We start from the raw sequence: 23197 nt of genomic DNA on the forward strand, positions 1-23197 counted from the left end.
TAGGGAAAGTAAATCGTTGTTTAGGTATAGAGTTTTCGCGAGATGATGACGAGTGTGTCTATTTAAAACAACGATCTTATACTAAAGATATTTTAAAACGATTCAATATGGAAAATTGTAAATCCGCGGTAACACCGAGTGAAATAAGCCTTAAATTAACAAAACCAGAACGTGTAAATGAGTGTGAAATGAGAATGTATCCTTATCAATCATTAATTGGTGCATTGATGCATTTAGCGGTAACGACTAGACCAAACATTGCTTTTAGTGTAAATTATTTGAGTCAATTTAACAAAAATTACAAAGTCACGCACTGGAACGCAGCTAAACGAATATTACGTTATCTTAAAGGGACATTAGATTATGGATTAAAGTATCAAAAGACAGGTTTATCTTTGTTTGGTGTAGCAGACGCGGACTGGGGAGGTAATGTTGTAGATTATAAATCGTACTCTGGTTTTGCATTCATATTGGCAGGCGCACCCATCAGCTGGGAAGTGCGTAAACAACGCAATGTTGCCCAATCGACAACAGAATCCGAATATGTAGCTTTAAGTGAGGCTACTAAGGAAGCAGTTTATTTACGCGAAATTCTAAATAGTTTGAATGTTGAAACTGAATATGTAAGAATCTTCAACGATAATCAAAGTGCGATTGAACTCGTAAAGAATAGTGCTTTTCATCCACGAACCAAACATATTGCTTTAAAATATCATAAAATACGTGATGAGTATCAGAATAAAAGAGTTGATATCCAATATTTGTGTAGCGAGCAAATGCCAGCAGATATACTGACCAAAGGGTTAAGTGGACCCAAACATATTAAATGTTTAATAAATATTGGAATGTGTGATGTACAAAATACGCGATAAAGACGCAAATTTTGAGGGGAGGTGTTCGGGATATTCAAAATTCTATCGTCTGCGTCGTAACGTCTCGAATGTTCTAGATCCCCATCTGTATATAAATAGGTCAAGACCCATTAGTTTTCGTCAGTATAAATCGATGTATCATAGCGAACAAGTAAATATTGTGTGTGAACTTTCTGTTAAAACCGTTATCTGTTAAAACCGTTATATGTTAAAGACCGTTGTGTATTATATTTCAAATAAACCATATGTTTCACGGTACATATTAGAAATCGCGTTTCCGACAGTTTCTTTAGAAAATTTAGATTTACAACTTTGTTTTTCACGAAGGCAGCTAGCAATTTGTACACTGGACTAACATTTGGCCTGCACGTTGCTAGCGCGTTCATGGTATGCAAGTACCAGAGCTGTTTTTGAGAGTCTTTTGTATATTTAGATTTATGATTTCTATGTCTAAGTTCTCTCGACGGTCTCAACAGCTAATTGCCAGTGCCATAAACGTGAATTTCCTGAGGGTCCGAGGACAGGGCCTAGGAGACATAAATCAGGTCCCCTTGTTGACAACCCAACGGAAATTCTGTCTTACGTCCGATTTCTCTTTACACCCCCACAAGGCCCACCGTACTCCGCGCGGACCGCGCTAAGGGCGCACGGGGTAGGGTGGTGTCCTTTTTTAAGCATTACGATTGGCAAACAGCAAGCCAATCAGGACAGTTTCCCCATTTTTAGATTTTCCATAGTTTTCCTTCTTCGGGACAAGTCCGGAAGGAACTTTCGCTAACCTACCTTCTAACAGTAAAGAACTCTAAAACATACTATCGAACAGTAATGTTGGGTTCTGGTATACAACACTTTATTACGAAGACGAAACGTACAACTCGAATGCGGTTCGCTCAGTACCGAACTATTTCTAATTCTAAACTTATTCTAAAACTTGGGGGTTTTTAAATACTAGCTTAAGGATAGGTAGTGGTAGGGATGGTGGTCAAGGGACAGCGTGACTCAGGATGGTTGCGAGGTCTAGGATGAGTAAGACTTAGGAATCGTGATTAGTATGTTTGTATAGGGATGAGTCTGTGGAGTGATTTATATAGGGATGAATCGGTACTGTTTGTGAAATGATTCTTGTAGTTGGACATACAACAGTAAAGATCTCGGAATATTGATCACACAGTAAAGATCAATCTCCGCACAATCAACAGTTACACTTAGAACATTTTTACAGTGGTTATAGACTTTACAATTTTAACAGTTTCACTTTAACATTCGCGAATCCGGTACACATTACAACACAGACATTTTTGTTATTTAGTTTAAGTGCTTTGAATATTAAACCGTTATTTAAAAGTTAACAGTGTACAATCATTAACAATCAAACAACTCTACCGCCATAAAAAGCCGTAGAGTCGCGCATACGAAATATTGAGAATTTTCAGTAATTTTGATCGTGTGCGTAACACCATATATATGTTACTCTGCAAAATCCCATCAATTTCAAAGGAAAATTTTCATATGAAATCATACATAATGTGAACACACATTTCCAAAATGGATATTAAAATAATTAACAAAAAGTGAAGTAGATCCATTCAAATTCAGTTATTTAACACATATAAATAAAGCATTACATAAAAGTTGTTATTTTTACAAAAAGTAACATAGATACACCTGTACAACATAGATCTACAAATATTTCATAACAAAGTTACTACAAATAGTAATTTAATAAACATCTACATACGTTTGCTTGTTAAACTGTTTTGTTCAATACATAGTCATAAGCAGGATAATTTCCCTTGAAAACTTTATTTATAATAAATGTTCCTTAGTTTTCTTGATTACGCACTAAAGTAAATGACGTCAAAAAATAGTTCGGTTAAAATATGTGTGGCGTCGATTTAGCGGCCGCCACGTCCCTGCCTAATTTATTATATTTAGTCTAGCCTTAAGATTTTGGGTGTGAATGAAATGCGGTAATGAGTTGTATTGTTTATAAAGTCGCGTGGCGTACAGGAATAATAAATATACACAACCAATTTAATACAATGAGATAATAATCACAAAATACGTCTTTTATTCTGCGTAGAAATACACACCGCGTGTTCTTCTCACCATGTTACATATCGACTGTCTATTGTCGATCGTCGACCCGCGCGACCCGCGTCCAAAACACGCATACAGCGCCGCGTACAAATAGAAATCAAAACAACAAATCGTGTTTCTTATAAGTTGTTTGCCTGAGTCCGAGTGAATGCTGCGTAGCGTTTGTGAGAGGATGTTTGGATCATCGAGTCGAGTGTCGCGTTGGGTGTCCGAGTTCGAGGAATGCCTGAGAAATACGCGTGTATCGTTGAATGATTGGTTTAGAGTGAGAACGATTCGGTTTGGAAGAGGAAAGAATGATTCCGGGTAGAAGGCATCAGGGTGTGTGGGGGTGAGTGTTTTAAGCATGAAAGTTTTTAGTTCATCATTGTTAGTCGAAGAGTACGGTCGTTGACCTGCTTGCGAAATAAACGGGAAGTCAAAGGTGGAAAATAAGGATTACTATTTTTCCCTGTCGCGTCCTCATCCCATATATGAATAATATGACATATTTAGAATATTATGCAATATGTATTATACAACTGCGTGTGATAATTCAATGTTTGGCTGAATTTAGAATAAATCATTATAGATACAAAGCAAGCGATTACAATAATTCGCAGAAATATCAAAATGGCGTATCTAGAATATAACTACATACAATGACTGTAGTCAAATGGATAAATAACGACTGTAATGACCGTAGTCAAATAGATGAAGAGAGTTTATATAAATTTACGTCCCAAAATACCTTATTGAAGAGATATATGCTTTTAAGGATATTTATGATTTATTGTGGCAGTTATAAGAAATGTTAGAAAATTCCTCCCTCTGTATGAGTGCAGGCTTCTATTAGTCGAATTATGACTAATGAGTGATTGCCGAACTCGTTCAGATATTCTAATTGTTTCACAAGAAATAACAAGAAATGTATTTTGCATTTATTCTCAAAGTTATTCTTCATGTAAATAATAACTGTTATTGAGAATGTTGGATGACCAACCTAATGATTCATTCCAGATAAGAATATCGGAACCCATGTACATATTTTAGTCAGCCTTGTTTTCCACATTTTCTATTTGCGTACAAACTTAGGAGAAAACTTGAAGATTCATCAATACGTCATAGTAGGGTAGTTGGTCATCCATGATAAGGGTCACAGATAACCCCTTTTCATCCCAGAAACCTAAGGTATAAGAACCGAAAACCTTTAGAGTTAGCCTAGACTTATTTCGAACCTTCTGCGTGTCGGTTTCCACGAACGTTAGTTGTATCCAGAGTGTATTTTTTGAAACGTCCGAAATATACTTGTTGTTGTGTATCGGTGTAGTACGTTTCTCACCCGGATCCCAACAAGAATTACAATACGTATACTATTTTAAGCAATAAATTATTATACCAATGTTACGCGTGGATATATGAATGCTTATGTCTTTTCAATCAAGCATTTTTCGATATAAGTTTATATAAACTTTCTTCGTGTATTTGATCACAGTAATTTATAATATAAATTTGGTCCACACTTTTTTTGGACACTTTGTATATTGAGATTTAGAAGAATACAAAAAATATACAGCTAGTTGAATTTCAGTAATTGGACGGTCATAACTTGATTTTGAAAAATATTATAAAATTCGTATGCTATTTACTTTGAACAAGCCTGGAGGCGAAGATAACACTCGGAAATTATACTCGCTGGTTCGTTTTCCGAAATACCTCCCTCAGGAATACTTCTCTTCCATCTACTCTGTCCGTGAAGTCTGTACAAAACGAAAGTACAGTAAACAATGAAAACAGGCAGATTTAAATTTGTTATTAATCGTCAAAAATGTTATGCTTTATTTCATTTTAATATTAAGCGATTTAAGTGAACCATAAGTGGAAGTTAGCATTATCCTTAATTTTAGATTCTTTATTGTTTAATTGATAAGTATTAACGGTTTAGAAAAAATGGAGATGCAAATTATCGTTCGACATGAATTTTTAGGAAATTTTATGTAGTTTTACCATGATTGCTAAAAGCACAAGCGATTGATCTCTGAGGGAAATGATTTATTCAACAATTAGATAGGTTCACTAGGAAGGCAAATTTGACAGATTATATGTATAAAATTACAACAATAATAATAATAATATTAATAATAATAATAACAAAAATCCATCGTTTGCATTGGAAATTTACTATTATCGGTTAGAAAATTTTATAACTTTTTGTTTAATTAGGCATCCAGGAGATGTTTTATTCTCTACCGTCCGATTGACGTCTGCTGCACTCTCCTCTTCTAAATTATAAATACTCCGTACTCTCTTGACCAACAAAGTCAAAGTATTATTATCAAATTCGGACGTCCAGAAATAGTCTCCCATATTTTGCCCCTTTTCTCCAGGCAGTTGACCAGATATTTTCGCTTTACTCTCCTGCTGCGCTCCTCAACTTGTTAACCATTTCTCTAAGCAAGCATGCAGATATTATCGCCGACTCTCCTGCCGGAATTCCTAAGCCGCATTCGAGAGCGGTCGATGGTTTTACCTTATCCCCTTTCTTGGAACAGTTAATTAGATTAATTCATACTGCGAGCCACTATTTTATATGGTTTCGTTGCTATCCGCAGCTACCTTAATTAAGAGCCTGATTGTCAGATTCTCTTCTAACAGCAATTTCGCGAGGCGCATTTTGCCTTCCTTCCTGTAAAGGAGTCTACCTTGATTCGCTAACAATATCAATATGTTTGCGATCATTCGCGAATTTTTTCGATGTTCACTATGATTGGAATTTTTTTTCCGCGTGCTATAAAATAATAAACAAATATTATTTTCGATTGCTTAGCTTATGTGCATTATACAAAGTTTGGGAAATTGATGTATACTAGTCGGCATATGCATCCACTTAAGACTTTAGTATTATAAATATTATTAATATTATTAAATATTATTAATATTTTTCTTAATATATTAAATTACGATTGCAACGTTGCATTGATGCGAGTGGTCATCACTTCGACTAAATTTTGAAATGTAAGTCACTCTGGTTTATTCTATTATCTGCAAATGAATGATCTTGAGTGAAGGGTCATTGTAATGGTTTAAACACCTGTTATTTTACTAAGGTTATAAGAATATAGCGTGTTTGTATAACGAGTGTTTAATAATTGGAGAACATATTCGATTATAAAAAGACGATACGTCTAATGAATAATAGAAACGCTACACTTTACAAATGATTAACACGGTTCGCTATCTAAATCAGTTTAGAACAATTAATTTAATAATTGCCTGTTAATAGGAAACATTATCATTACCACTTAAAACAACGAGCTTTAGAGACTAAGCCGCTACACAGAGAGCTTTGTTTCTCACTAGCTAGTCGTATAATCTAAAGCAAACCCCGAGAATATAGCGGTTAAGCCAATGTTCCGTAGCAGCACAAATTAATAATGCTTCTAATTAATTACTGATCAGAATGACTGAATACACGAACTAAAACAATGGACTTCAGAGACCATTATATGGAGAGCTGCACTCGTTACTAGCTACAAATATAACCTAGAACAAGCTTCAAGAATCTGACGGCTCAATTAATACTCTGGCGAAAAAAGCACTGAATATGAAAGTGGTTGGAGAAACACACAGTTTAACGTCTTGGACTAGGTCGCTTTATAAAAACATTATATGCGATGCTCTCCAAAATAACGGTGTTTAGAGACCAAGTCGCTCGAATAAGTTATACAGCTTAGAGTAAACCCCAAGTATCCGAAGAACAATATACAGCATTATATGCACGATAGAGCATGAAAGTTCTGTTGGCCGTTTGCAGCAAGGTTATTCGGAAGCTCTTCTTCCTAGTCCCAGAGGAATTCTACCTGAATTAAATCGAAAACTACTTTCCGTTTTGACATTCAACGCACACATATTTATACCTCGATAAGTATGAATTTTAGCAAGTGCGTAGGGGAATCGTACCTTTACTAGATGTGTATAAAGCTATATGTAAAATTAATTTCTTTTTGTAGATAGTAATTCATAAAAGTTGTACATGGATATTATTGTTAATAATATATTTTGATTTTTATTCTATTGATATCCCATAATTTTATTCGTAAAATAGTCATTTGTAAAAGGTGTTCTGTTCTTTAACAGAAGTCTTGGAATCGCGCTTTATCAATTTAAGCTATATGTAAAATAGTACGAAATACGCCGAATTAGTATTAAAATACATAATGTATGACGTTTAGACCGCAAAGTACCTTTTAGGCACGTGACATTATTATCAATTTACTTCAACGTTTAATCATAAATAACAGTATTTATTATATATTTGAGCAATTTGTAATTTTAAACGTGTTATTCAAATAAAGTGACTTTAGCTACATGACTACATAGTAGAATTCAGGGTGTAGTGTAATCAGATCAGAATAAACCCAAGCTTCGCCATGCAACGGCTAATAATAGAGGTTTAATTGGAAGTTTGTCTACACTCTTTATATTAGTTTATAATTTAAATAAACAAGATTAGACAAATGTTTCACTTACGAAAACGAATAAATAACGTTAATTTTTATTATACTTTTTATCAGCTATTCTGCAAAACCATGTACCCAGTCAAATCTGCTACTGAAAAAAAACAAAAATTGTGCCTATACAACATTTTCTGTATTACAAGAAAATATCAAGATTATGAGAAGAATACGTTTTCCAGACTCAACTTCAATGTTTTCACGCCTGAATGTGTATGATCTCTGATATCGAAAATATATGTCAAATATTTTTACGAGAACCACCAACTGAGCAAGTCTTATTGACATCGGTTATTAACATTTGGTAGTCCTCCCGTGTTAGTTTACACAATACTGGAAGTGGTTTTTATTTTGGGTGTTATAATAAATTAAAAGTGTCAAAGTTCTTCAAAATGTGTGCATAAAATATTCGTAAACGGTTTATACTGGTCGTTAAGGACTTTTTGAACATTAACCGTCGCAGTGCGACGTCAACGAAACGCTTTGTTCACTTTAGTGACACATCGTTAAACGTAGAGAAGCATCTCGCCAGAAAGGACATGGCGGAATACGCATGTAAAATCTGCTTTCCAACGTATCTAGTTCAAATTAATGGCGTGAAGTGGCGCCTTTGTGACATGAAATTACGTATTTTAGCTCCTTAATTATAAAGAAATTGTCCACCGTTATAGGTTTTGTAAATGCGCGCGAATGGCAAGAGCGAATGGACTGACGAATGAGCGATGCATGCGAGAGAAACAGGAAGAGTAAGAGAAAGAGAGAATAAAAGTACGAGCTGCTAGAAATTTGGAGAGCCAGATCGAATAAGACCGTGAGAGAAAAGAGTAGTGTGAGCGATAGTTCAGTAGTTTTGTTAAAATATATGTATATTCCGTCAAGCTTCAGTTTTCTTTGTTTTTTCTCCCCTTTTCTCTAACATTATATACATTTCTTGATGTCGCATAAACGTTAAAAATTACAAGTAATTGTAGCGAATATGGCATATATTATAAAACAATTAGATCATTTTTCTTCGAAGGAAGTACAATCACATTAAAGCGAATATTTTTTAACTATATTCGCAACTGCTCCCGTGAATAGAGCTAATACTAAGATATGAATATTAAAAAGATCAGTGACTGTAAAATCTCTAGTCATTTCCTAATCACGAAATAACACTTCACTCTTAAGTTTTAGAAAAGTGAAAGCGTCCAGGGTTGCATTTCTAGCAAATAATTTATATTGTTTTTTATATTTATATAATTATATTTTATTTATACTGCGACGTAACAGTTCCTTGAAATAAGAATGTTTGACATTGGGAAAAAAGAGAGAGACGTATTGGGGGCGTCACGCTGATCGTGTTACGATCATCAGTGTAGGGAAAAACGTTCGAAGCGTAATGTTGAAGAAAGAAAAGCAATCGCTGAACTTATTTGGATAATCGTTCATACGTTTTCACTAGTATATTCAGCGTTACTATATTAGGAAGTTATTTAAAAGTGTCAGCAAAATATTACACTGAAAGGTGGTAATGAAAACTGACAGTGACGTAAAGTCAGTCCACTATTTGTAACATGACTTGTTGTGTGGTGTATGTTTTTCACGGAAGTCAGGACGGATGAAACGACCCAGTTACAAAGACGCATTTTCACCGAAGCGAGATTATAGGAGCGGGCTCCTCCCTAGCTAATGAGAACGTAATTTACAGATATGCTACTGACGCACACTCATAGCATTGATAGGTAGCCAAATTAGCCTTTAATATGTACCTTCAAATTTTTACATTTCAAAGTTTTAAAGTTATTAAATTTTCAAATTTCCACATATCTAAGTTTTTCAACGACCTAATCTTTAAGATTCCAAACTCCAGAATCCATAAATTTCCAATTCCCCACTTACTTAAATTCTAAAATTTCAAAAATATCAAATTTTCAGATTTTTAAAGTCCTAAATTTTCAAGTTTTCAATTTTTAATGCTTAAATTCTTCTTAAATTCCTAAATTTCTCAATTACTATGTTCCTAAATTCCTGAATTTCTGAATTCTTAAATTCCTAGCAGCTTAAACACCTAAGTTTTTAATTTTCAATGCTTACAAATTTAGAAGTTGTAAGATGAGTAAATTTATATTTTTAATTTTTAAATTTATATGTTCCCAAATTTTAAAATTCAAAAATTCCTAAGCTCTAAAATTTCTAAATTCGCAAATTTTTAAAATTTCCAAACATCTACATTTTTAAATTCTGAAATGCTCAAATTTTCAACTTTCTTAAAATCCCCGTGGATCTCGAACACTTCATCGCTGTTCGTAATGTTGCATATTAGTACACGTAAACTTATAGACAGGCATTTTTCTGCCCATCACTGAAGTTGCATAGTAATTGTTTTGAACTGTTACACAAATCAGTTAATTTCAAAGGAAAATGTTTATTAACTGAAATTTTTATTTAATCTATGATATCACGAGGAAATAGAGATATACAGATGTTGGTAATTGCAGCAATATGATAATATTATCGAGGCAGTGCAATCATTCATGCTATTCAAATGACATTGATGAACGCATTGTTCATATAGCTCTACTGTGCAAACAGCATATCTATATTATATGTATGTACATATACAGGCATTTATATACATTAACATCCACTACGCATTTAGTACATACCTATATCATTTCAGAGATGTATATTTAACACTTCTGAATCGCAAGGTCAAAGCTTATTTATGTATTGTACGTTCATATATTGACAATATACATATATTTTCATTAGTACAATAGCTTTTGATTACTTAAAGTTTTATATTAACTTCTTACTAACAAAATAAGTTATTAATTATTTAAATTGACGTTGTAGAAACATTGAAATATTTGAGAATATTGACTAAATATTTATTTATCGTATTATCATCTAATACGTGTAAAAAATATACATATATCTTTAATTGTGACAGAATGATTTAACATAAAAAGCCCAGCTGAATAAGGTAGTCAAATGTGTCCTTAAGCCAAATGAAATATTCAATATGTCAGTCGGTAGTATATCCAAAAAAAAAAACATCTCACTCCAAGTTTCAACTTCCTATCTCATCCGTGGGGGTAGTAAAAGGGAAAAAACAAAATTCCACTTTTTGGCCTATTTTTTTTCTTTAATTTCGTGCAAAAGTTCTGAAAAAAGTCTGAAACATTGATGTCCACATAGCGCATATTACAAAATTTTTTCAGAATATTTATACGAAATTTCAATTTTAATGATCTTAATCTTAGTTGGGGATTGAAACTTGGTATGCGAGGTCTTTGTTAGATATATTATCGACTGACGTATTCGGTGTTTCATTTGGTTCAAGGGCATATTTGGCTACCTTATTCGGCTAAACCTTTTGGTACTATGGTAGATTTGAATCAATTCGCGCAATTATTTACTGAACAACTTACTTTTCCAAAAATTTTGCATATGAAACTTACACTATTTGAAAGGAGGCATTTCATTGTGTCGGATTTATATCTGCGCGTGAGACATTCTCAGTGGAACAACAAACATGTAACATTGTCCAATTGTTAAAAACGTGACAAATGGACGTATAAGAAGGGGTACCCTCTTCGAAAACACATTCTTTTGTAAAAGGTAAGAGAAAATTGTACGTGTAATAATCATTACGAAATTATGATAAACAAAATATTCCAAAAACACGTATCCCCTATTTTGATCCATATTTTACGTATACAAATCTACATAAAAATTAAACTGCATTTACGATAAAAAATTAAACAAAAAAAGCTTCAATTTTTTAATATATTATTTAAATAGATAATTTCTCGTTAAATTTTTATAATCGGCGAAATTCTTTGCTCAAAAATACATAATTTAGAAAAAAGAACCCTTCTACACACTCTAGTTTCCAGGATATTTAAGAAAATGTGTTTCATCCCTCAACTTTAAGGATTATTTTCTCCCTCAGCATGAATGTTAGCAAATATAAAAGAATATATGTCAAATAATTTTCGAAAAGCTATCACGTATGTAAATTCCATTAAAATCAGGTGATGTCCCTCGCTAGTGTCAGTTAACGGAACAGAATAAATATTAATAATGTATACTATACATGCACCTATAAAAATTATATGGTCTAAAAACCTTTGTAAAAGTGGGGAAAATGAGTGTGATTTTTGTCACGCCGTTACTTCTGATTTCGCTGTCTCTTATACTATTTTGAAGGAAATAGTACCTATCGTTAATACATTATACTACAAGATTTGAATTATTACGATATTATTGAAGCTCACGATTCTCAGATAAGAACAGACAAATGATTAAAATATGGTAACTTATATTTAAATGTGGTATAAATCTACTGATTGTGTGCATGTGCAAGCGCGTGTGGCATCACGCCTCCGTTTACGAGAATTTCTGGAAGATATAATGCACGAATAACTGTGTTTAACGCGTACATCGAACTATACCTTTGATAACACTCACTAGCAAAGGTAAACGTGTTTATGTGTTGTGAAAGATGTTTATTTCTAGCTTACTGAGAATTAATTAATTCAGAACAAACAGACAGCCATTTCAGACACAATTAATTGTATAAACATCTGTACTTCCCCAATTAGTAACCGAACAAGCGCGCTAATTTCTTAAAAGAAATATGATGAGATGTCTAATAATATTGTACAAGTATATACTGCATTAATTAAATATTCGTTCAGTGTAAATATTGTAAAGTATCCATATTCGTGTCGTGGATATGCAGTTATGTATCTTAATAATTAATGCCTTATAGGAATACCTGTAAATTTACATATATTATACATTATCTTATTACAGAAATATGCAAATAATGTAGAAATTAAGATGGAATGAATGGTATTGTCCCGTTTAGGCTTAACCGTGCAATAAATTGTGCGAAGGCGAACTAACGAAAAGCTAATTACCTTAGATGACCCTTTTTACTAGACATTAAACATTCTGGTATAGCACGTACCAGCAGCCGTTTTACAAAACAACGTTCGGAGTCGTAAAACAGTTCATTTCTCGTACGGGCTGCTTTGTACTTTGTGCTATCTGGCCAGGTATTGACGAACGGTATGTGACCAGTGGACAGAAAACCGTGTGCAATACCAGAATGTTTAATGTCTAGTAAAAAGGGTCATCTAAGGTAATTAGCTTTTCGTTAGTTCGCCTTCGCACAATTTATTGCACGGTTAAGCCTAAACGGGACAATGGGCAATCCAGGTGAATTCGAGTCTCGCAGCTATCGGCTGTCGTATAATTGATTGTTTCGAAAAACCCGTGGGGACGTTCAAAAATGGCAATCAGACTCGGGGAAGTCGTTCAAACAATATGCACACTTTTGTTAAAATATCTAGTCATGGGGTAGGGAAAGACTGAGTGTGTTTTGGAAAGAAAACTATGTTTGACCCGTGAGCATTTTCGTGAGAGCTGCCGGACAGTAACCATCGAAATGTCTCTGCAAAGGACTAACGCAGAAATTTATATTTTTTATATTTTTAAGTCGAGTGCAAGAGGAACGCGAGGTAGTCGAAGAGTTCCATGAAGATGGAACGCTAAGCATAGGAGACGTCGCTCGCCGTTTAGGGTAAGTAATGTTAATAGTATTTAAACGTTAATATTATAGTATCCTTCTTCATTTATTAATACATTTCTGTATTTTATTTCAGTGTGAATCGCTCCGCGGTACATCGAATTCTTCAAGAGAACGAGATGCACCCGTATAAGTTTATACGGCCGCATAATCTAAATTCTGAGGACTTTTCACAGCACCTGCAGTTTTCAACATGGATCTTGGGGGATTATTATTAATCACAGGAGCAGTCCAGGACAATATTAAAATAATCGGCCCCTTTCGGACACCCTCGGAGGCATCGGGAGGGACAATACCTTTTACCAGGGATTCTCCAGAAAGTGAAAGTGAAAACAAAAGTGTTTTGAAATAAAGACAGTGCAGTGACCTGTGAGTGCCACCAGCTGTGTTATAAGGTGCCAATGTCTGCGACAGGTCAACATCGGCAGGACGACCCAGGGGCAATTACCCCATCACTTTCACTCTCGGATTATTAACAAACAGGATTATTTTCAGAGTGGATGAGTCTTATTTTAATAAATTTCCTGTAAATTAGTAGAGACGTTAATACATTTGTTAGATCTCACATTGAAACTCTTTTTTATCACAAACAGAATAAGTATTTCCTATTAAAATACGTAAATTCGTTGGCCAATATTATTGTCGGAAATAAAACAAAAAAATTTCGATATTTAATGTCACATTCCTTGTCGTTAACGAATTGCAGTATTCAATAAATTCCATTTGCATACTTTGTGTCAATTACACATAACTAATTCCGATCCTCCTTCATGAGGAATGAATAAATGAACATTACTTTTAATTATTCTGTTTGTTATTTAACTGAGTTTCGATGTAAAGACTTCTTATTAGACGTTAAGACAGTTCCGAGGAAAACTCAGTTGGCCGCGCTCGCACTCCGGCGACCGGCTCGAAGCTTTCGCTCCCGCTTCTCGGCGCGCGTAATCCCGGCGCTCTGATTGGTCCGTGTTTTTCGTTAATAACTCGAAAACGACGCTTCAAACCCGATTTTTGCAAAGGGAAATCTTGCTTAGAATCACGTCAGCTACCTCCCATTTCAGGGACCTACACGAGTTGTGAGACACCCTGTATAACACCATGTATGTATGAAAGGCTTATTGATACCTTGTACAGCTACATGATTTCACAACTTTATACTGCCTTTATATTTCGCCGTTGCCTTTAGATTCTTTAACCGAATTTCAATTTATGTTATGTGAAACCGTTATTTGTCGATAACATTTATACATTTCCGCAGATTTGTAAATGTACTATATATGATATAGACAAACTAATTAGTACGGCAATTGTTCATAATATTTGGTCATTATGAATATTAACTACCAAAACTGAACAATGTAATCAATGTCATATTGTTTGTCATAATTTATCAGATAGATTGGACATGATGAATACACACAGAATATGGATCAGCCAAATGATAATACATAATAATACTAAAGGGATAGGTAGATGCTATATAAGTGCAAATAATTAAATGTGCAATATACTTAAAAAACGACTACATACTTAAAAAAAAAAAATTGTTTCCCCGTTAATATTATATTTGATATTAAGTGTTTTCTCCTATTAATTCGAATGTAGTAACATTAGGTTAAACATGTAACCAATTACTAAACTAGGATATGCTAATTAAATGTATTTCATTGAATTCTGCTGACAGTATGTCCTAGTACAATAGAATGATTCTGGAAACTGGAACAGATTACTTCTTTTTTTAATTAACAATAAAAATAAATTGTCAGTAAAAAAATGATATGATATAATACGTTTTAACTAACCCATTTTTCTCGTTAAAACTAACCGATTCTTCTTATTACTCTGCATATAAATGTGCTTACTCGAAGTCATTATCGAAATGCCAGTAGTTTACGAAATATTTAACATATTCTGATAGAAATATATTTTATTATAATAAGTATTCGAATGTCCTGCCACTGTATTTTAAACACATTCTAATGCATTTATTTAACATTTCATTACATATTTTAGTCGATATACATTGACAATCGAACATTTTGATACGCTCCCACAAATCGTTAACCGAAATAGAAGGACGTGAATTCACTTCATGAATTAGGGTATTTATTAGATTACGCTTATCAGGTCTACGTTGTAACTAATTATTATGTCACTAAAATGTACATCAAACAGTTATACTTAGCAATCAGTGAGAAAAAGATTGGTAGGCAAACGTAAATAGGGAATAGTGAATACGGCATTATCAATTCCTACTAATATCATTTTGAGCACATTCTAATTCAATACATTTCTGACGTAAAGAGTCGAATGTCTTGTGAAGTATTAGAATTTCGATGATCTCGACGTAATACTTTTATATATGTAATAATAAAAGCGATCCATTAGTTCAGCAAAAAAATTGAGTTGCACTAAAAAAGGAATACAATTGTACTTGGTGAACATATCGGTGCATTCATATAAAAAATAATATTATTGGAACAATGAAAATTCATTTATAGTTAAAAAATAAAATTAGTAATTTTAATGATATAAAAGTTGTAACGGAAAGCTAACTGTCTACCTGGTTAGGTTACAGAAAGGAACAAATAAAATGCGAGAACAATATACAATATGGTATGTATCATACGAGTGTTATGTTTAAAATCGTATTATTTTATATAAACAGTAGTAAATCTGTAAAATTGCAATTTTATTTTTGTTTCATAAATAGTATGCCCTGTCTTTAAAATAAAATATTGGTTATATCGAGATAATACACAGGGTGTTCGGATATAGGTGGGTATAACTGCAGGGGATGATAATTGTAGAGCATTCAAGACAATTTTCATTTGTGAAAATGCTGGTTCAGGCTTCGCTCTTAAATTATTAACGAAAAACACAAATCAATCGGAGCGTGCAAAGGGTGCGCGTCCTGCTGTGAGGCTTATGGGTTCGAGCGTAACGGTTCACTCTAATTATGAACAAGCGCGTTTGTATCATGACAGTGTAATCGTATTGTCTGGACACCGTTTTGTCTGTTTTGGCTTGCGATAACCGGTAGCTAACGATAATTAAATTAGTACAGAAGATATAGTTGTAGACATCATGTTCTGCGATAAAGCTTTCTATGAATCATTTTACGAACCTTTACTATTATCGTCGAAATGAACTAATTTACCAACAATATACCTTGCCGCGCTATGTATAACATTTGAAATGACATAATTAATCATTAAACGATCGTGAAAACTCACAAAATGTACAAACAAGTTGCAAATATTACTGACTTTTTGTACCTAAACACTTCAAGAGAATCAGGTGGAATACTGCGGATAAACACTGTTATTCATTCGAGGTGATATAGTACATACATTTTATGATGTATGTATACAGTAATATATTACACATGTAATTACGTGGATTTACGTCAATTATCTATCATTTTCTTATTGGAAATGATAGATAGCATTATGTTTCAAACGATACAACAATTGTCTGAAAAGTCGTCATTCCATAAACTCTGCAGGAATAATGAATAATTGCACGCCCCATAATATCTGCTACATATGCCAAGCTTCTCATACTGAAGAATATCGCGCTCATCGTCCGTATACGAGAAAGATAACTACCTAATGAAATACAGAGAAATAGTGCATGACTATTATTACAGCTACAAGAACCCTAACGTATTACTTTTTAATAGAACAAGGGGTCTACACGTGCTTGCGTTCGATCACGCGTCATTTGATAGTTGCCATAGTTGGATGTAACATCGGTCTGCTCTGAAAGTTATTCGCAAATTTATTTTACACCTACGAATTTTCGAACAAGGACTATTAATGCGGTTAGAGTGAACAATGCATAGCAATACTGCTTTTAATGAGTAGTTCGAAGATATTAATGTAAGTGTCAAAGTATTCATTGCTTCAATTTTTAAACAATATATTGAAGTGGGAAGGAATCATACAGCAATTGATGGCGCGTCTGTAATATAATACATTGTAACGCTGCGTGGACGGATAACCTAAGTATTTCGATAGTTTTAGTCGATGATGTTTAAGAATGCAACACCGGAGAAAGCGATCGCATTTATGCGATTTAGTATGATAGTAGCTCTTTTTTTACCACTTTCTTCGGAAGCAAGCAAATCAAAAGTTACATGTTACAATGCCCTCAAAATACTATCAATACTTAATTCGGCCTTTTGTTTTTATCCCTTAATAACCGCTATACAAACATACACTGATCCCCTAGATGTATCGCAATCTGCTGTTTATCTAGTGGGAGTATTTCAGACAATTTCAAACATAAGTATTGGCATAATTCGCTCCAACGATATACGGGTAAGACATTTTTTTCTTGGTAATTACTAGACTATAAACTATAACACAGTGCGCTACATAAATATACCAACCGCCTCTGTTCTTACGAATCTGCGTTTTCAGTTGAGAACCATTACAGTTGTGAACTACAAAATATTCATCTTACTTGCATAAAAATTAATTTTCAGACGTTCTATAAACATACGAAGCGTTAAAAAAACTGTTCTACTGTGTTTTGTGTTAAAAAATACAGAATTTAATAATTTGTCGTGCTTTAACCATGAATTATATCGAAAATTTAATTCGACATATTATCAATTAGATTTTGTACAATGTTCTTCACTACATTGATCCAGGTACCAACTATTGCAAGTTTTTATTCATCTACACTTAAATATAAACAATTATTTCATAAAATCATTTGCGTTAATATTTCCTATAAATTTTCCATAATATTAACTTCAGGGAAACATGCAGACTAATCTAATAACAGAATATTATTTTCCGAAAACCATCTAAATGCACGCGCAAAATTATAAATCGATGCATTATCCTGCATGAAAATTAAATTTTCGTTATGGTGTTCTATCCAATAAGGCTTTCTATAATTTTCAATTTTCAACAAATACTATGGAGGTTTTTTCATGAATTGAAAAACACGTACAAGCCTTAACCGAGCTACCACCGAAGTTACTCTTTGAAAAATATTTTACATCCTTTTGCATGTTGTGCTAATACAAATTAAAAACATTTGGCTTATCAAGATTTTATTTTTTATCGCCACTAAATATGAGTAGAAGGAGCAAAAAACAAACTGTACCCACTAAATATTCGTTTCTTATAGAATACACATTCTTATAATATTCCTTTTATCTTACTAATAGTTTACTTTATTGATTTATTGAAAGTATGAATTATCTTCCTTTTTAAACTCATAATACAATTGTAACCTCTGCCTACAATGCGCATAGCACCGATCATGTGTCTTGAAAGTCCTTTTCTACAAGGATCTCCACTTTCTAACCTCCATAAACAAATTTTACTTTGTTCTACTATGAACAAATTTTTATTTGACTTTATCTGTTCTTAAAGCTCGATTGATGTTAACATTAAGAAATAATACAAGGTTACTATATTTATGACATGACTGAATACTAGATTTTTTATAACACAGCTAAATATCTACGTTGTAGCGGAAAAGCACTTAACGTGTAAATAATGTACATAGATTAGTTATAAGAAAATGTATGTATCGTACGCCGCGTAACCAGCGTACCTCGGGCAGGCAATGCCATAAAGAACCCTTGGGCATGACAACGCGCGCCCGTGATTGGTCGGACCCAGAAGTCGAAAAAAATATAAATACCGGGAAAAGTTAGGGCCAAGTCAGTCTTTTCCTGGAAATCAAACCTTGACCCTCGGAGCAGCCGGACCTTAGCGGACCAGGCTCTCTAGTCTTGCAAAATTTCCAAAAGGACTCATAGTTCTGAACTGCCGGACCTTAACGGACCAGGCTCTCGAAACACTGAGACTTCGCAAACCATCCTCTGGGGCAGCCGGACCTACGCGGACCAGGCTCTCCGTTTTCCTGAAAACGTCCTTTCTAACATCCAAGAAACGTTACCTAACCTTCTGGCGTAACCCTCGCCCGCGACGCGAACGCGTTAACGCGAGCGACTTTTGCGTATTCTAATCAAACGCGTTACAACGTTAATATATTTTTTTTTGTCCAATTTATTCTTTGTAGAATATGAATTATTATTTTGGAATAATAATCCTAATTTCGAAACTTCCATTTTCTTGAAAATGGAAACTGGAAAATGGAAAAATGGAAAATCGAAACTTTTATAAACGTAAAGTGAGACAAAGGCAGGTAACATAATGACTTTGTTTATGAAGCTTGGTTGATGTCAACATTTAAAAACTATACAAAGTTACTACATTCATGCAACGCCTGAAAATTATTGAAGAATTTATTGTTTAGATACTATGAATTAGTATTTTGGAATATTAGCTATAATTTTCTAGCAAAAGTTCATATCACTGAAAGTATAGGGATTTGGTAAATTTGCGCAACGCACTGTATATGTAGAATATAATAAGTATAGTTGTTCACTATAAGCTTAATTAACCTTACCTAATCAGTTAAAATAATTTGGATACACGATCCAGATGGTGATGGAACTTACGGAAGATTCTTACAAGAACGCAAACGATCACGGAAGACGTGTGTTTCAACGGTATATGGCTGAATTTTCCACGTTTTATGGGATATCAATTATATGGAGCTACGTAACGGGAGTGATATTCATTTTGAAGACGTTTATTACATCCGATCCTTTTCCTATGAACGCTATATATCCGTTCCGCATTGATTATCAACCATGCAAAAGCATGATATTTTTTCATCAATCGTTCTATATTCTCAGCTGTACTGCGAACATGATAATTAACATGTTTTGTGCTTTTCTGTTGTTCTTCGCTGCAGCCCGTTTTGAGATCTTGAAGCAGAGACTACGTGATGTTAAAAGCACAGACGAGATGATAATACACATGAAGGAGTATTGTGTTGTTAAAGGGTATAAAGAAATTATGCAATTCAATATTTGTTATTTATGGTTAAATAAACTGCATTATTTCAGATACGCGAATATAGTGGTTAACATTGCGAAGTTCATAACTCCATGTTCGGTAATCACGAATGCTGTAGTAATAGTATTTTGTGGCATAAATTTAATACAAGTAAGTAACAACAATATCACTGCCAGAATTAACTGAATTTAATCGTGGGATAATTTGTTTTCATAAACAGCCACAACCGCTCGCTGTGAAATGTCAATACATGGCTGTAGTTGCAACTGTAACGCTTGCGGTTTTTGTCACTGCCTGGCCTGCAGATCATCTTCTAGACAAGGTGAGATATTATTTTATATACTACACTATTAGAAATCGTGCATACAACTTTGTATACAGCTAAAAATCTGTGATAAAATTATTGTAAATTACCTGTCAATGTAGACTATATAAATTTCACGGTTGCATAAAAATGGATCGCTATTCTACCATTTATAAAGAAATTTACCACTACCACCTTGAACTTAATATTGGAATTAACATGAACTTGTTATTATTAGAGTAATAATGCAATGAAGAGTGTATTCGAATCAACATGGTACGAACAATCTACGAAAGTACAGAGAGACGTCCAGATTATGATGGTGCCACAGCCTCCTGTGGCTATTAAAATCCCTTGTGTTATTTCAACTCTCTCGTTAAGTTACTTTTGCTCGGTATGTAACAGCGTTGTATACTTAATAAGTGTTATTGGTAACATTTCTAATAATTTTGAATGTTTTCAGTTCATCTCGAACGTATTCTCTTTATTTTCTGTTCTACGTGTAGCAATATCCAAAGATGAATGAAAAGAAATATATGGAATAGTATCATGTACGCCTGAATTTGATTATTCCAATAAATCATAATACTTTTTGATAAAGTTTTAGTTAAAACATGAATGGTAGACAGAATTATATTGAAGAATTTATTAATAAATACATTAGTCGTTGCATCTTCGTCAATGGAATATTTTATACTCGCCTTTGACATACAAAATTTTACTCGCAAACTCAAGATCACCTCCAAATTATAAAAGGAATTTTATTAGGCAGATTTCGTACCTCATTTACGGTAATTACTTCAGCAGTCGCACTCGAGTTTTTATCAGAATTAGAATTAACAAGATTTCTATTGTCATAGGCAGGTATTATTAATAATATCTTACTAATGCTAGAAATATTAATCAGTTAAAATGACCGATTTCAGGTTTCATATTTTTTTATGGCAAAATATTATTGTTGTGCGTTTATAGAAATATTGGCCATATTCTGTTGTAATAAAGAATAATTGTATATGTTTGTTGTTTCTTCTGTATTTACTTATTTCTTTCTGTATACATCATATTTAATTTGACAGGAAGTGTACATTTAATATTGGTAGTTGTAATATGAATTATTTTGCCGATAGTATTTGCTTACTTGAAACCGCAATTTTTTTTAATATCATACGTGATTGATTCAGAATGTACGGATATTTTCAATAACCATTGTATATTTTTTGTACAAAATAATCCGTATAGAGAGACTATTAATATTTTTCTAAATTATGGAAAACTTACATTTCTACGTATGTAATTAATTGACAGAATGATGTTTAACAAATCTACATTTAGTGCACTGTAAGTACATATATGGGTATGTAAACAGATACATTTGCATTTTATTTGTAACGGTTAGTGGGTATTGAGCGTGCGAGATATATCTCACATCGTTTCTACAATTTAAAGATCATTTTAACACTTTAACGGCCGCAGACTTCGGAAAAAAGTTCCGCTTGCAGCTGGCACATTTTGTCAGCTTTGTGACAAATTGACAGGCTTTTGAGGAAACCGTGCTGCCCATATACTGTCGCATAATTCATCGATTAACAGTATTTAGTAACCAAAATGTATTACATAACAGTGAAATAATAAACTAAAGTATAATAGTAACGTACTAGACTATATAAATATACAAAATATAATGATAAATAAATTTAAAAATAAAAAAAAAAAATAAAAATATAATTCTATAATAATTACACGGCATGCTGGTTTTTAAACAATTATTTTAGTATTTTGATTTTGTATGATATTTTTCAAAGCACAGTTCAATGTGCAGCGGAATACTACATGAAGAGCAGATAAATGTCTGTTCGGGTCCATTCCATTTCGTCTACGTCGGATGTATTACTATCTTTCTCATCGGAATCTATTACTGACTTCATCAAATTTTTCAGTTTGCTAACAAGAATTTCGCTTCCACTGTCTGAATTTTCGCTGTCATTTGATTCTGGCCCACTAACATTTGTCAAGTTATCGGCATATATCTCGTCGTCATTTTTAGTCAGTTTTGATGATTGCATATTTATATGAATATAAATAAATAGATACATAGATGGATATATAAACAGATAAGTAAAGTAGACATACAATTGATAAACAATAAACAAACAATGGATGAACAATAAGCAACTGACGCTTTGCAAATATTTGAATAAATGAACCCAGCAGGTAACTGGCGATTGCGCGAAGTCACGTATACGTGAGTTCCGCCGATAACCGCTGGCTCGTGAATTCACGTACATATACGTTACTTCGGCCGTCAAAGTATTAAGGTATAATAACATAATATTCTAGTATTATTTCAGGGTATTAAAATATAATATTTTGAAATTTATTGCTGAACAAACTAAGATGAGGTGTCAGGATATCTTCACATTTTTTATATGAATTTTATATTAATATTAAATTAAATTGTGATAACTTATCGGAGTCCAGTTCGTTTTTCTATGAAATCCACAAAATTAGGTATTTCACCGAATTCAACGGATGTAATGAATTTTTTATTTATTTACCTGCACCTTTGTCGAATCTAGCAATAAGTATCGTTTCCAGTATTAAGGCGAGTGTCCCGCGACGGCCATCTTGTTTGCATAGATCAGCGTCTGTCTCACTCATGCATGTTAGCGCCAATGTATTTTGGAGGGTCGTTGAGGGCAATTAGCCTGTGCTATTTTGCCTTCGAACGATTTATGATAGGGATAGCCTGCGTGAGGTCTAAGCGAAAGGTCGTTTATAAGAGACCAAGTGTAGCGATAGATGATGGCTATTGACTTGGAGTCCTATGGTCATCAGATGCAGTAGGATTGCTTGCTTTGTTAGCTTCTGAGATTGTAGAAAAGGATAGATAGTTTGTTATTGCATTGCTTAGTCGAATAGGGACGTTGTTCCTGGAGGATCTGACCACG

General features: G+C 33.5%; 3 protein-coding genes across 11 annotated transcripts in view; 2 read left to right on the forward strand and 1 right to left on the reverse strand.

Annotated features, from left to right (window-relative positions):
* LOC105663968 (cyclic nucleotide-gated channel alpha-3-like) overlaps positions 1-23197 on the reverse strand; it is a 1281713-nt gene that overhangs the window by 813778 nt on the left and 444738 nt on the right. The gene's annotated exons all lie outside the window — the stretch shown is intronic.
* LOC143265284 (uncharacterized) overlaps positions 1-23197 on the forward strand; it is a 392112-nt gene that overhangs the window by 296658 nt on the left and 72257 nt on the right. The gene's annotated exons all lie outside the window — the stretch shown is intronic.
* On the forward strand, positions 3117-21273 carry LOC105663513 (odorant receptor 49a-like). 3 transcript variants are annotated; one of them, XM_076536539.1, is made up of 6 exons: positions 3117-3303; positions 19842-19932; positions 19996-20095; positions 20166-20267; positions 20488-20643; positions 20713-21271. In XM_076536539.1, the coding sequence occupies exons 2-6, from the start codon at positions 19895-19897 to the stop codon at positions 20773-20775; spliced, it is 459 nt and encodes a 152-aa protein (XP_076392654.1). In that variant the 5' UTR covers positions 3117-3303; positions 19842-19894; the 3' UTR covers positions 20776-21271. The 3 variants fall into 3 exon arrangements, with proteins under 3 accessions (XP_076392654.1, XP_076392653.1, XP_076392655.1); XM_076536538.1 differs by lacking the exon at positions 3117-3303 and adding an exon at positions 14626-17374 and having other exon boundaries at positions 19526-19932; positions 20713-21273; XM_076536540.1 differs by lacking the exon at positions 3117-3303 and adding an exon at positions 17407-19593.

Source organism: Megachile rotundata, chromosome 10, assembly GCF_050947335.1.
Source record: "Megachile rotundata isolate GNS110a chromosome 10, iyMegRotu1, whole genome shotgun sequence".
Taxonomy (NCBI): Eukaryota; Metazoa; Arthropoda; class Insecta; order Hymenoptera; family Megachilidae; genus Megachile; species Megachile rotundata.